Source organism: Epinephelus lanceolatus, chromosome 8, assembly GCF_041903045.1.
Source record: "Epinephelus lanceolatus isolate andai-2023 chromosome 8, ASM4190304v1, whole genome shotgun sequence".
Taxonomy (NCBI): Eukaryota; Metazoa; Chordata; class Actinopteri; order Perciformes; family Serranidae; genus Epinephelus; species Epinephelus lanceolatus.
Genome location: NC_135741.1, coordinates 971,314 through 987,609, shown reverse-complemented (window position 1 = coordinate 987,609; position 16,296 = coordinate 971,314). Strand labels below are relative to the sequence as shown.

General features: G+C 42.1%; 1 protein-coding gene across 1 annotated transcript in view; it reads right to left on the bottom strand.

The window, feature by feature from the left end:
- plxna3 (plexin A3) overlaps nt 1-16,296 on the bottom strand; it is a 167,343-nt gene that overhangs the window by 47,282 nt on the left and 103,765 nt on the right. Inside the window, exons 7-8 of the mRNA XM_033629559.2 lie at nt 12,307-12,447; nt 3,510-3,610 (exon numbers count right to left, since the gene is read on the bottom strand). Of these exons, the coding sequence (XP_033485450.2) occupies nt 3,510-3,610; nt 12,307-12,447 (242 nt within the window). The remainder of the gene's footprint in view (nt 1-3,509; nt 3,611-12,306; nt 12,448-16,296) is intronic.

Below are 16,296 nucleotides of genomic sequence, written 5' to 3'. Positions count from 1 at the left end.
CAGAATAAAACACAAGCTGCAGTTTGGCCACATACATATGAATCCACTGACAGTCCAGGGCTTTTATTTTGAAGGGGATCCAAAGAGGAACTTCCTCCACCTGCCTGGACGCTCAACATCAAACACTGTGTGTGTGTGTGTGTGTGTGTGTGTGTGAACCATTTATGGAAACATTAATGAAGCCTCATGGGAACACACACACACACACACACACACACACACACACACACACACACACACATTATTTTCTTTGTTTCTTTTTCTCCTTTATTATATTTTCCTACGTCCTCTTCTCTCCTGTCAGTTTTTTCACATTTCTTTTCTTTTATCCTCCAGTTATGCTCACAGTACGTGGCCAAAAGTATGTGGACAGCTGAGCACATATGATGTCATTAAGAGCATGTGTGTTGGCTAAACGTAACCACGTGTGTGTGTTGGCTAAACGTAACCACGTGTGTGTGTGTTAGCTAAACGTAACCACGTGTGTGTGTGTGTGTGTGTGTGTGTGTGTGTGTGTGTGTTGGCTAAACGTAACCACGTGTGTGTGTCGGCTAAACGTAACCACATATGTGTGTTGGCTAAACGTAACCACGTGTGTGTGTTGGCTAAACGTAACCACGTGTGTGTTAGCTAAACATAACCACATGTGTGTGTGTGTGTGTTGGCTAAACGTAACCACATGTGTGTGTTGGCTAAACGTAACCACGTGTGTGTGTCGGCTAAACGTAACCACATATGTGTGTTGGCTAAACGTAACCATGTGTGTGTGTTGGCAAAACGTAACCATGTGTGTGTGTTGGCAAAACGTAACCACGTGTGTTTGTGTTGGCTAAACGTAACCACGTGTGTTTGTGTTGGCTAAACGTAACCACGTGTGTGTGTGTGTTGGCTAAACGTAACCACGTGTGTGTGTGTTGGCTAAATGTAACCACGTGTGTGTGTGTCGGCTAAACGTAACCACGTGTGTTTGTATTGGCTAAACGTAACCACGTGTGTTTGTATTGGCTAAACGTAACCACGTGTGTGTGTGTCGGCTAAACGTAACCACGTGTGTGTGTGTCGGCTAAACGTAACCACGTGTGTGTGTGTCGGCTAAACGTAACCACGTGTGTTTGTGTTGGCTAAACGTAACCACGTGTGTGTGTGTCGGCTAAACGTAACCACGTGTGTTTGTATTGGCTAAACGTAACCACGTGTGTTTGTATTGGCTAAACGTAACCACGTGTGTGTGTGTCGGCTAAACGTAACCACGTGTGTGTGTGTCGGCTAAACGTAACCACGTGTGTTTGTGTTGGCTAAACGTAACCACGTGTGTGTGTGTTGGCTAAACGTAACCACGTGTGTGTGTGTCGGCTAAACGTAACCACATATGTGTGTTGGCTAAACGTAACCACGTGTGTGTGTGTTGGCTAAACGTAACCACGTGTGTGTGTGTTGGCTAAACGTAACCACGTGTGTGTGTGTTGGCTAAACGTAACCACGTGTGTGTGTGTTGGCTAAACGTAACCACGTGTGTGTGTGTCGGCTAAACGTAACCACGTGTGTTTGTATTGGCTAAACGTAACCACGTGTGTTTGTATTGGCTAAACGTAACCACGTGTGTGTGTGTCGGCTAAACGTAACCACGTGTGTGTGTGTCGGCTAAACGTAACCACGTGTGTTTGTGTTGGCTAAACGTAACCACGTGTGTGTGTGTTGGCTAAACGTAACCACGTGTGTGTGTGTCGGCTAAACGTAACCACATATGTGTGTTGGCTAAACGTAACCACGTGTGTGTGTGTTGGCTAAACGTAACCACGTGTGTGTGTGTTGGCTAAACGTAACCACGTGTGTGTGTGTTGGCTAAACGTAACCACGTGTGTGTGTGTTGGCTAAACGTAACCACGTGTGTGTGTTGGCTAAACGTAACCACGTGTGTGTGTTGGCTAAACGTAACCACGTGTGTGTGTGTTGGCTAAACGTAACCACGTGTGTGTGTGTTGGCTAAACGTAACCACGTGTGTGTGTGTGTTGGCTAAACGTAACCACGTGTGTGTGTGTTGGCTAAATGTAACCACGTGTGTGTGTGTCGGCTAAACGTAACCACGTGTGTTTGTATTGGCTAAACGTAACCACGTGTGTGTGTGTCGGCTAAACGTAACCACGTGTGTGTGTGTTGGCTAAACGTAACCACGTGCGTTTGTGTTGGCTAAACGTAACCACGTGTGTGTGTGTTGGCTAAACGTAACCACGTGTGTGTGTGTCGGCTAAACGTAACCACATATGTGTGTTGGCTAAACGTAACCACGTGTGTGTGTTGGCTAAACGTAACCACGTGTGTGTGTGTTGGCTAAACGTAACCACGTGTGTGTGTGTTGGCTAAACGTAACCACGTGTGTGTGTGTGTTGGCTAAACGTAACCACGTGTGTGTGTGTTGGCTAAATGTAACCACGTGTGTGTGTGTCGGCTAAACGTAACCACGTGTGTTTGTATTGGCTAAACGTAACCACGTGTGTGTGTGTCGGCTAAACGTAACCACGTGTGTGTGTGTTGGCTAAACATAACCACGTGCGTTTGTGTTGGCTAAACGTAACCACGTGTGTGTGTGTTGGCTAAACGTAACCACGTGTGTGTGTGTTGGCTAAACGTAACCACGTGTGTGTGTTGGCTAAACGTAACCACGTGTGTGTGTGTCGGCTAAATGTAACCAAAAACCCTCCCATCAGCCCCAGTCAGACTTTCGCCACGTTAACTCACACTGTTGTCCCGCCACAGTTCCCTCAGATATCAGCGACCAGCGTCGTATCATGCCGACGTCAATGGACGGCTTTTTTGGTCAGTGTCTGACACTGGAAGTCACCTGACCTGTATCCAACAGCATCAGAGTGAGACCAGGTTGTCCCAGCAGTGAGTTCAGAGCTCTGAGCAGACCAGTCAAGTTCGCCCACAGCAAACTGGGAGAAGGTTTTTATGGAGCTGCTGTGTGACCTGGTTTAAGTCGACAGAAACTTGAGAAACGTGGACGAACTTCTCTCCTGCATTTCTAATCTTTATATCGTCTCAGCGTTGTGAGGCTTCAGCCATGTTTGTTGTGTGCAGTGATACAACACACAGACTGTCCTGAGAATATAATAAACGACACTATAATGTGATGTGACGTGTAATTACAGCTGATAATCGTCTGTGTGCACATGTGAGTTTGGTGCTTTGAATGTTTTCACAGGACCATAAAGCCTCCACATAACTGATGGGTACTGAAGGAGAACCAATGAAACACGACGTCAGTGAACATGGTGTCATTATGTTGATAGAAATGATCACTCAGGTTGAGACAACAACAAATGAGCTGCTGTGAATGAGCAGAGAATAACTGTAAATCTGACGAGACAGAGTCGGTGATTCAGATCCATCCTCGCTCATCTCTTCACCGACACCACACAGACGTTTAAATCACGAGGCGACCGGGCGGCTCGGTGGCGAGCTGCCGCCCTGGCTCTGATCTCTGATGACAGGAAGTGAAGGTTCTTACTTGTTGAAGAGGACACACCAGCCACAGTGAGGGTCTCCTGAGCCCAGACAGTCGGAGCAACTGCCGTACTGCTCACAGCTCTCCACAGGAAGTCTGGTCACCTGAAAAACACGTTTCAGACACGATGGTTCAGATTTACAACCACAGCAGAGTCAGACAGGTCGCACAGCTGATTCACCCTCTGACATCATCACGTGTACTGCAGAGTTTTAGGAGAGATACTCTGACTTTAAAGACGTGGAGACGCAGCCTCTGCCTGAAGGTCTCACGTTGTGTTCACACCTTACGTACTTGCGGGAGTTTGAACGCTACAACACACAAACTGTGACTGCATTGATGAGCTTCCAGCGGTACGTCCGTGGAGGATGCTGATTGGCTGTCATGGCTCAAATCAGTCACTGAAGTTCAGATTTTTCAACTCTCACAGATATAAGTGCATGACACAAGATCGCACAACTCACTTCATTAGCACCACTTAATTTGTGTATGTCCACTGTGCTGCCAGCTGGGACGCCACATCTAATCTCATCTTTACATTGACTTTACATGTTATTCAGTTGCTCCTCGTGTGAACACGACACTGTTCTCAATCTGTTCAAACCACATCTGAAGACGGATCTTTTCACCACTGTTTGAACTGAATGTTGCTTTTTAAATTCATCTTGATTTATTTATTCTCATCATGTTTTTATCATCTGTTAATTAAATGTTTTGTCTTTTATGTTCATCATGTTGCACTTTATGAAACTGTGCTGTATAAATAAAGTTATTATTAGTACTGTTAGTGTTTTATATTCACGTCTGACAGCTCGTCACCAGAGTTTTGAAAACAAGATAAATATAAAATCCATATTTCCAAACCTTTAATTGATCCTCACTTTATTATCAGAGGTTAACACGTTAAATTGACTTGATATTGATTTTTTGATTGTGTGTGTGTGTGTGTGTGTGTGTGTGTGTGTGTGCGTGTGCGCGTGTGTGTGTTATCTCAGTGCGGTTTGGTGGTTTTCCGCTGACAGTAACAGCCTGAGGCCTGTGTGTAACACATTAGTCTTGATTTTACAGACAGTTAGTCAGTGTGTGTGCGTTTGTGTGTGTGTGTGTGTGTGTGTGTGTGGTATCTTTTACCCAGAGGTCACTGCAGCAGAGAGACAGTAAACACAGTGAAACACAGTGGACACTCTGTCTGTCTCTGTCTTATTCAGACATTCACACATGAATACATTCATTGTCTCACACACACACACACACACAGAGGGAGTCCTGTCTCCTCTCTGACCTCATTATCGGAGCTTTTCTTTAAAGAAACAGTGACGCTGTTTCTCTGCCAGACTTCATTCATAAAACAGCTGATTGTGCAGTTTTCACTCTGACACTGTCTCAAACATTCATTTCTTTTATTCACTGCAGTGCTGCATTGTTTAAAATGTGCAGACAAATTCATCTGCAGCTTCACGTGTGACTCACATGACAAAGACACATGTAGTTTTTGTAATTTCAGACGTGAAACACATTTGGTTTGGGCTCACTTCACGTGTCAGATGTTCTGTTAGTCAACCTGAAAACATGAAGGAGTCTTTGGCTTCAGCAACACTTCATATGTACAATTATTAAACCCAAGCTGATGTTACTGTTGATCTCGTCTGCTCTGTTTGTTCCTGACTGGTCTCCACACTGTGAACTGCATTACCCATGCTGCATTTCACAAACGGACACAGAGGACAAACAGGAGAGTTTAAACTCAAGAGACGCTGAAGTCTGAGCTCTGACAGTACTGTGTCTCCTCAGAGGAAACTCAGAGTTCGATCAGCGTCTGCAGTTTGTTTAAAACGTCTGTAGAAACTCTGAAACAGAATCTCTGAGCACATGGAGCCTCACTGAGAGACAAACAATAAAAGCACTAACACTAATAACTTTACCTTCCCTCAGTAAAAGCACGTCTGTACAATGCAGTTAAAGTATGTAAAGTGAGTGTTGTTATATCTGACATCATCATATGTTGTGACTCATGCATTAATGTAAAAGCAGGATTTATTGCTGTAGCTGTTTGAGCTCATTTTGGTTTATTAACTAACGATAATTTTCTGCTTCGCGTCACATTTTGCTGCAGTAAAAACCATAAAAGTTGATGAACAGACTGGAGACTTTATCTCATGAGGTCAAACTGATGCTGACAAAGTTCGTCTTTGGTGAATTAATTTACAGGTGGAAAAAAGGTCATAAATAATAATATAATATATTTGATCACAATAGTGTCGTATGTTGGGTCGTCTGGTGATTCCCAGCCTCACGACTCATCAGCTACAAATCCATTATCTAAATAATACATGACATCATACAACATGTATTCTGACTGAGCCACCTGATTGGTCAACAAGACGTTTACAACGTGCTCAAATCAGCACACCTGGATCATCTCTACAAATATTACTCCGCCATCTCCATGGCAACATAACACCCAGAGCATTAACCAGAAGGATGCAAACCTGCTACAGAGACGATGGTTTTATTGTTGACCTGAGTTTGATGAACAGCTGGAGGAAGAGGAGGCTGATGATGATGCTTTGCTTCATACTGGACACACACATGATTTGTATGTGTTCATGTTTATGAGCCAAAACCTTCAGTAAAACTCTAAACAATGTAAATATCAGCACACTGCAAGTCAACGTTCTTTAAACTAATTTATCTGAAACATTTTTGTCCTTTATTTCAGATGAGCTGAAGAACAAAAAGCCTCCTGAAAATGTCTCATCAGGATATTTGGACAAATGTTCATGACAGTTTGTTTCTGCAGCTGTTTCAGTGACATCTATAAAATAATTCACTCAAATAAAACATTTCAGATTTTTAACTGAATCACTGCATCTGCAGAAATTCTCCAGCTTACTAATAAAGGCTCAGTGATTCATCAGATTAAATTAGTTAGTCTTATTTTTTATTCAATCAACTTTCTTTAATGAATGTAATTTATGGTGCCGTTTGCTGCTCGACCGCCTGTCAGTGCACGAGGAGTTGTGGAGTTTGGAAATGATTACATCTATTTTTTTTAGTTGTTAATTTTGACTTTTAGACTTTAGGTGAGTGACTGGAAACCTCTGGCTACATCTGGTGTCCTCCACCAGCTGTGCCGCTGACACGGCTCTATATGAGCTTAAACTATCTTTCATGACATACAGCAGTCTACTGATGGGGCTGACTCTTCTCCAGTTATTAGTCTGACCCCGTGTGTTTCCATGGGAACAGAAACAACAGTCACAAAGACTTTTATATTTTAGAGCTAACTGCTGCTCAGCATGAAACATTTTGATTATAGATTTTATTTTGATGCTAATAGTTGTATAATCACAATATTACCCAGAAGGCTGTGCTTTAACATCACCTCAGTGATGCGTACGGACCTCGGCGCTGACCGCATCACTGTCGTGCTGCAAATTACTTTAAAGCTCACGCTCAGTGTCACACTGCTTAATTAAACATGTCCCATTATCAGCTGATTATTGATCAGCCTGGTACACGTCGTGCATCAGTATTACATCATCATCATTATTGTTATCTTTCATAGGAAAAGCAGCAATGTGTGTGAAACGTGATGACATCATCCTGACACAGCTGACTCTATATAACGTGATGACATCATCCTGACACAGCCGACTCTATATAACGTGATGACATCATCCTGACACAGCCGACTCTATATAACGTGATGACATCATCCTGACACAGCTGACTCTATATAACGTGATGACATCATCCTGACACAGCTGACTCTATATAACGTGATGACATCATCCTGACACAGCTGACATTTATTGGTTGATTTTAGTTCAGCTTTTAATATGTTGCAGCCACATCTTTTAATTAGTAGATTAAATGATTTTAATGTTCATCCTTTAATTATTAATTGGTACTTTTCGTTTTTAACAAATCGCAGACAGTGGGTCAGTGTCAATGGAACTTTATCTGACACTAAAACTCTGAGCACAGGTGCACCACAGGGATGCGTGAGTTCACCGGTTCTGTTCACTCTGTACACAGATGCGTACAGATACAAACAATCACATCATTAAAGGTATAATATGTAGTTTTTCCACATAAAAATGTCTAAAAACGACTAAACCAATATTATATATTTTATTTAGTTGTGTACTTTGATTATCAGAAATGGTTCCAACAATTTTTCAAACCCAGATAAATATGAAATATTAATAAAAGTTACGGACCGTGTCATTAGGTCGCATGTCAATGGCGACGTAACTCCAGTTACCATAGCCATTAAATGAAGGAGAAGAAGAAGAAGCAGACCAGATGAGACGTCAGAGAATGAACGTTACTGTTGCTAGGCTAAGCTAACTCGTCATGGATCATGGTTATGCACTGACGGTTGCTGCACCTTCTGACACTGAAGCTGTCCCGGTAAACAAGCCAGTAAAACGGAAACGTACGGGTCAACCAAGCGATCCCAGAAGAATTTGGGATAAGAAGAGAGCTAAATCAAGGATAAATATTGGTGTGGCCTTTCCGAGATGGAGAGAGCTTCGTGGAAATCTAGGACTACAATTCGACGCCGACCTCGCGTGTGTTCTACTAGACAGGTAAGCAAACTCAGAGGTTTGTTGAGTGGTGCGACGATAACCACCTCATTCTGAATGTGAGTAAGACTGAAGAAATGGTGTTCGACCCTCGAGGAGTGGGTGACCACAGGCCTGTGGCCCGGTGCAGTCATACGAGTATCTGGGTGTCTTTATTGACAACGCACTCACCTGGAGCACACACGTCGACAGCCTCTGTTGCAGACTACAGCAACGGTTGCATTTTCTACGTCGTCTGAGAATTCATGGTGTTGATCAAAGATTTATGTTGATTTTTTATAAGGCAGTCTGAGAAAGTCTGATCAGGTATAGTATCACAGCTTGGTTTGGTAACCTCTCTGTGCAGCTAAAGAACAAACTGTTTCGGCTAATTCATGCTGCTGGAAAAATTATTGGTGTTAAAGAGCACTTCTCCATTCAGAGCATTTATGAACAGGCCACTCTGCAACAAGCAAATAAAATTATCTGCGATCCATCACACGTCATGCATGGCGAGTATGAGCTGCTACCATCTGGTAGAAGGGTTAGAGCTCCTCACTGCAGACTGAACAGATTTAAAAACTTGTTTGTTCCTGTGTCAATAAAGCTGGTAAACAAGGTCAGATAAGACCAGAGCTCAGAGGGATATTCCAGGTAGGAGCTTCAACAAACTCTGAGTCTAACCCTGAACTCTGAGTTGATTTACCCTGAGATGGGAAACTCTGAGTTACCAGTTCCAGAACAGCTGATCTGAGTTAGTTCAGTCAACTCTGAGTATGTTCACTCTGAGTTAAGCCGACAATAAAAAGCCATCATCAATGGAGCTCCGACTCCACGATTCACCATGGCAACAGGTAAATAAAAGACAGCGCCTCCATTTTAATCCAGTGGATGATGTAGAGATATTAATGCACGTGTAGCAGACGGTGCACGTTTATCTTTAAAAGAAGAGCCTGAGTCAGAGCGAGGAAAGTGTCAATAAGTTAACCATAAAGTTAATAAAAAAGTTTATTCATCATTTATCAGACTTACATTTCCTTAATGAAGATAAAGTGGTGGAATCTGACTGTGTATCAGGCTGTAGATACATTACATTATATTAATAATATATCATAATATATTTGTTCAGATTTAATCTGATGGGGAAAAACACAGGACGCAGAAGATTTAAAACATATAGGCTAGGCTATAGATCAAAGACATAAAGACATGACTGTAAACTCACAGTCTGACCCAGTAATAATATGTTTGGTGGTTTGCACTTGAAAAGGCGTTGAGGTTAAAATACAGTAGATTTTAAAATGTTGCACATCTATTTGTATCTTGACTCAACAGCATTCAGTGACTTTATTTCAGCTACAAATGTAGTAAATGTAAAGACAGTGAAATGCTGCACCATTGCTCACTCAGAAATATGAACATATAATCCCCAATATTAGGCTATAGGAATTATGTTCCATCAGTGCGACCAGTGACATCAGTGACAGAGATCATTAGTCATTGATACTACGTGTCTAAAGTAAGGATAGACCGATACATCGGCCGGCCGATATATCGGGCCGATATTTGAGTTTTTTACTTGTATCGGCATCGGCCGATACGCGTGTGGGTTCGCGGATTTATTTTTCCCTGGCACTTTTTTTCATTTGAAAATATGTGGTTAAGTTGAACAAAGCTGTTGAATCCTACTGTGTACAGTAGTAGTTGTTTTATTTATGCTTCAGCTTAAATATTTGTTTATTTTATAAAGACATTACTGGAAGATTTAAGAGCACTGAACTCTTTTTTTATTTGAATGTATAATAATAATAATAATAATAATAATATTCTACCTGTTCTACCTCAACTTTCCATCTTGTTTTAGTATTTTTTACTGTTCAATAAATGTTTCTTATTTTAAACTTGAGACCTGTAATATTTGTTATCATTGTGTCATTTTTTTATGTAAATTGAGGGAGCAAAAGCAGCATCGGCCCCAAATATCAGCTCAAGAAAATCGGCAGTCCATAATCGGTCATCGGCTAAGGGTGATGGAAAAAAATCGGTATTAGCATCGGCCCTAAAAAATCCATATCGGTCTATCCCTAGTCTAAAGCTTCATACCCATTTTTAACATTTAAATAATTAGACCTACACATTATGTGCAATAAACATTTGGGAGCTGCTCTAACAGACTGACAGTCTGATCCTTGTGCACAGTGTTATAAAAATAATAAATATAAAAAGGACAGAGGTTTGATTCTGAGCTGAGGGTGAAATCTTGCTGTGTAATATTTGAATGTAAAGACAAAAGCTGATGTCCAAAGAAATGACTGATGTGCATAAATTCAGTAACTTAAGACAGTCCTGAGTAACAAACTAATATCCAGCAGGATTTAGACTGTGACAGACGGTAAATCTCCGCTAATGAATGCGCTTCGATACAAGCTTTGACACGGACTGAATGAATGAGGAAATGAAACAGCGTGTAAGAGGGAGGAGACAGAGAAACACTCAGGGTTTATTGAAGAAAACCTGTCAGCGAGCAGGTTAGGTTCACAGAGTCTGTTACCATGGTGACTGACTGAGAGTTTCCCTCATCTCAGGGTTAACACACTCTGAGTTTTCACTAAACCTGCTTTCTGGAACACCCCTCAGATGACTTGCGTTTGTTTTTTGTTTTGCACAGGTTAGTATTTTTTACTTATTATAATTTTAGCATTTTATTAGCCCTATTAGTTGTTATTTATTCATTCTTTTATTTATTCATTTCTTAATTCACCATGTTTCTTGCACTTTTCAGCACCTTGTATGATATGGAACGCACATATCTATTGTATGTTTGGTATTGTGTTGTATCATACTGTATGTTCTGTGTTGTGGCTGCAGCATGGGCGACTGGCCCAGAACAAATTTCTCACTTTGTGAGACAATAAAGTTAATCTTGAATCTTGACTCTATATAACGTGATGACATCATCGTGACACAGCTGACTCTGTACATTACATCATGACCTGCTAAGCTTCATCCTGCAGCTCTACACTACATGGCCAGAAGTTTGTGGACACCGCAGGTGGAAACAGATTTGTGACACAGACAGTTTTAACTGGAACAAAAACATGTTCTGTATGATACACAGTCCCAGACGTGACCACAGCAACTAAACACACGTATGACTGATGCTTTATGATGAATTCAGTCCATCACATCAGACTAACACACACAGACATACGTGTACAGGAGTAGAAACATCAGACTCAGTGACACCTCGCTGACCTCTGACAGCTGTTTACTGACATCACACATAAAATATGAATGACATCTGAACGACCAACAAAACACACACATCTGAATATCTACATGTTTCTGTATGTGTGCGTGTGTGTGTGTGTGTGTCGTCAGCTGCACAGGAACTAACAGTTGATGAACTCAGCTCTGCTTCCTCTCAATGGTACAATCAGAGTTTTAGCATGGGACACACACTCACTCAGAAACACAGTGTGTATCGTGGCGCCGGCTGAGTGATATTCACATTCACAACTTCCTGTCTGCAGATGTTAAAACAACAGAATTCCTAAACACACACACACACACACACAAACACACACACACACACACACACACTGTGTCACCTGATCCAGTTCACCTCCTGAGTTTTGTCCAAATGTCTCAGTTCAGTCCGTTAACTTTCACCACGTCACAAATATTATTAATGTGTATTTTTTAAAAGAGCTCAGAATCTGCATGTTCTCCTCCTCTGCACCGCGGACACAGAACAATCTTTAATGTAGAATTTAAGAGCATCATAAAGAGCATGGTGATGGAGACATCATGAGCTCGTGTTCTTGAGAAGTTTCAAAAGTTGTTTTAATGTGGAGTTTTGTATCATTGTTGCACTGAATGTGTTTTGGGACTTCCTGAATGAATAAAATAAAATAAAGTCAGAAGTCTTTTTTTGGTTTGTCAAGAAAAAAAAAAAATCAAAGTCAGATTTTCTATTTGAAACCTGCTGATTAAACTCAGCGAGGTGTTTCATGTATTGACTTTTTCTTGATAGAAAAAAGTGAAGTCAGAACTTCCACTAGAATTTTTCAGATTTAAGTTGAAGCAGTGAAATATTCAGATTTATATTCAGAATATAAGTAACGATCCATTTGCCATCAGCAACCGTACTGGCAGACATGTGACAAACATTAAACATACATTTCTGCTTACGTGTGTGTGTGTGTGTGTGTGTGTATCCTCACCTGTCTGTCACTCAGCAGGTAGATGTACTGATGGTCTGGACTGAACACCATGTCTCTCAGGATCGGCTTCCCTTCCACCACCGTCACCGTCTCATACAGCAAAGCATTCTGGGCCGGCGGTGGAATCCCATCCACACGGATCTGAAACACACACACAGGAAAACAAACTGTTAGCCTGATGCTAAAAGTCCCATTAAACACTATGAGGGATGCTAACACGCTGCAGGATCATCATAAACTCTGAACACACACTTCCTCACTTCATGAGGCTCTCACTCTGCGGCCACACCAGAGACTAATACACCACAAAACATCCATTCAAGATCTGTAAATGTTGCTTCTTTATAGATCACAGGTGAAAACAAACCTCAGAATATAAAACTTAACATTTCTACAAAAGGGTTTGGTCTTCTGGAATATTCAGCTTGAGTAGCGGCCACCTGTCATAAATCATGGAACAGATTTTACATAAAAACTTTACAAGTTGTAGAAACTTTTCCAAACAAATCACCAACAGCCTGCGACCAGCACATCAGCTGTGTCATTAAGGAGATAATGATCTAGCATCAACAGGGCCTTCTCCACTGACCACACAACACAACATCTGTAACCATGGTAACCGTACACATCAGAGCTTGTGACAGCTGCAGCATCAGAAAGACAAAATAAACATGTGCAAAGAAAACAAGTAACTTCGCAGATTTCATCACAACGTTCAGCTGTTGTCCGTCGGCCTGATGTTGCAGCCCGAATTAAAACAACAAATAAAACACAGCAGAGAGAAAAACAGGAACATCTGAACAGGACCAAAAGCAGACAGCTGATACAAAACAACACTCAGCAGACAATCAGCACAAACATTAACTCGCTTCATGAACAGCAGACAGGTGAAAACCTGAAGGGCCAAACTGACAAACGCAGACAAAAAGCCGAGCAGATGAGAGCGGACGGCGTTGACGTGCAGCGGCGACGCATGGTGGCAGGTCTCCTTGTTTTTCAGCCAAGTTTTAAGATTCTTTGAGGCAAAATTTAATTTCATGCATCTGATGTTTCCCCCTCTGTTCTGCTGACACTGCTCCTACAGTGTCGACTGTCTGGGACCCCTTGAAGGGGCCCCTGACCTTTGTTGGGTCAACTCTGGTCACTGTATGGTAGAATGTAGTGTCATATTAAATTCACCTAAAGTAAAGTGAAAGCTGTTTCACTACATGTGCAGACATGGTCTCATTTAAAAGGTAACAATCTGAAGTTTTTCTCCAACAGTGAGAGTCACTGGAAGAACTGGGAGAACAGGGAGGTGTCAGCTGGAAAACACAATGGGACCATATCATGAAGCCTCAAGATCAAAATAGAAAACAATATCACAGAGAATAGGGATGTCCGATCCTTGGATCGCGTATCGGCGCCGATCACGTTATTTTTACAAAATTGGAATCGGTAATAAAAGATCGGAGGAATCAAAACAACAAAAATGGCCATGTTTTTCATTTGTGTTGTTCAGTGTTGCCTCCGCTTTCAAATGTATAATACTTCCAAACTGCTGACGTTTTTGCTGGTGTTAGCATGCTAGCTGTCCATGCCAAAACAAGTTACCTGCCTGAACGTCACTCGCCCGCCTGCACGTTAACGTTAACACGCTCATTTCGACACTCCTTTACGACAGGGCCTGCTGTAAATGAGTGTGCTTACATTGGGCAGGTGGGTGAGTTCAGATGGGCAGCTAGTAACGCTAGCAAAACATCAGCAATATGGAACTTGTATCCACTGGAAGGCGAAGGCAGCACAACAGCCACTTGTAAAATGTGCAAGTCTAGCGTTTTGCAATTTGATATGCCATCTGGAAAGGAAACATCTGTCACAGTAAAAAGCCACAGAATCTGACATTGGCGAAGGCTTTGAAAAGGAAAGAGAAATTTCCCCAGGACCACGATGAAGCCAAAAAGATCACAGCCAAGATAAACAAACCTTACGGGACAACTTGGATGCATTCTTTTGTTTTTCTTTCTTAATGCTTTGCAAAATATCAGATCGGACTCGGTTTCAAAATAAAGGACTCGGTATCAGATCGGATGCAAAACAAATGTGATCGGGACATCTCTAACAGAGAATCAACACAGGTTTTTCTGAGGTTTTGTCTTCATCAAAAAAAGAGGTTAAAACAATGAACTGAATGATTTTGAGTGAAAAACTGATCAACAGACAGAGATGTGTCTTCAGGAGCTCACTGTGTATAAAACACCTGGAGAAAACATAAACTGATCAGAGACGACAGAGGAGTCGTTAGTTCATCATGTCTGTACATGTGTAACCGTCTGTGGGACAGTAAGGGGTTAAAATCTGCTGTGGAGTGTCTCTGACTACAACACCCATCAGCCACCGGGTGAGGATGGCCAATCACTGGCTCTTTAACTAGCTTGAAACTACAGGAAGTGTCAGTGATGTACGTTCCTTCAGCTCAGGCTCTGATTGGCTATCGAGGCCGTAACAACAGCAACAGAAGCTCTGATTGGCTCTTACAGCAGGACTCAAATAAGCAAATTGTTTTTATGTGAAAACCTTTTGATACGTTAAGACAGACAGATATTATAATAATAATGATATTAATAATGATATTAATAAGTGATAATAAGTAGCAACACAGTCACGTTAGACAGGGATTAAATTAATAAACAGTTTTTATACGAATCATTCGTCGCACTCTTGTCAGGTTATGAACAATATTTCTGACACTGCCCCCGAGTGGAGAGGAGGGATGCTGGTGATGATGATGATGATGATGATGATGATGATGAGAGCGTGTGATGTTAAACACAGCAGAGGGCTGACGACGAGGAGACGAGCAGCCTGTTTGAAAATGTGGAGCGACTAAAATAAGATTCCCCAAATCTCCCCAAACCTCCCGCCCCCCCTCGTCTGACCCAGAAAAACACCACAGAGGAAGAGGAGGAGGAAGAGGAGGGGGGAGGAAAGGGAGGAAGAGACAGAACATTGAGGACAGAAGGGAGGGAGGAAACAGAGATGAAAGAAGGAGAAAATAGGAAGGAAGGAGGTGGGATACATTTTTTCTTTTATCCCACCTCCTTCCTTGAGAAGGAAGCAAAGGAGGAAGGACAGAAGGAAGGGAACAAAAGAGTGAAAAGAGAGAGGGGAGATGAGAGGATGATGCAGAGAAGGAAAGGAGGAGAGAAGATGACTAGGTGAGAGGAAAGAAAGACGGATTTAAGGATGGAAGGAGGGACAAAAGAAAGCGGTAAGAGATGAGGAAAGGAAGTAAGGATAGTCAGGAGGAAGGAAGGAAAGAGAGCAAGGGAAGGGGAGAGGGTGAAGGAGAAAGAACGAGAGAGATGGAGGAAGTAAAGATGAAAGAAGGACAGAAGAAAAGACGCTAAGGAGAATACATGAGAGGAACGAGGGAAGGATAGAAGGTAGGAAGGGAGGAAAGAAGGGAGGAATACATGGAATAAAAGAAAGACGGCAAGAGGGAAGGAAGGAAGGAAGGAAGTGGAGAGAAAAGGAGAGATGAAAGAAAAAGAGGAGGAAGGATGTACAGCGGGACAGAAGAAAGGGAAAGGAAAGGACAGAAGGTAGGAGTGAAGGAAGGAAGAAAGAAAGGAAGGAAAGAGAGTGGAGGAGAAATGATGGAAGATAAAAAACAAAGAAAGATGAAGAAAGCCGAGCGAAGGATGAAGGAGGAGTGTGTGTAGTTCTCTCAGTGTGTTAATTAGCTGTCTGCTCGTTAAGCAGCCGAGCTTAATTAGAGCTGACGAGCTACACACACACACACACACACACACACTGATGAGGCAGCAGGTCTGACTCACAACGGAACCCACAGTTACACAATCCTGTTTCACGGAGACACACACACACACACACACACACACACACACACACACAGAGCAGCAGAGCGAGGGAGGAGACGTTAAAGTAGGACACTGCAGCAGACAGCGAATGCAACACACACAGAAATCTGAGCTATAGAAACGTATT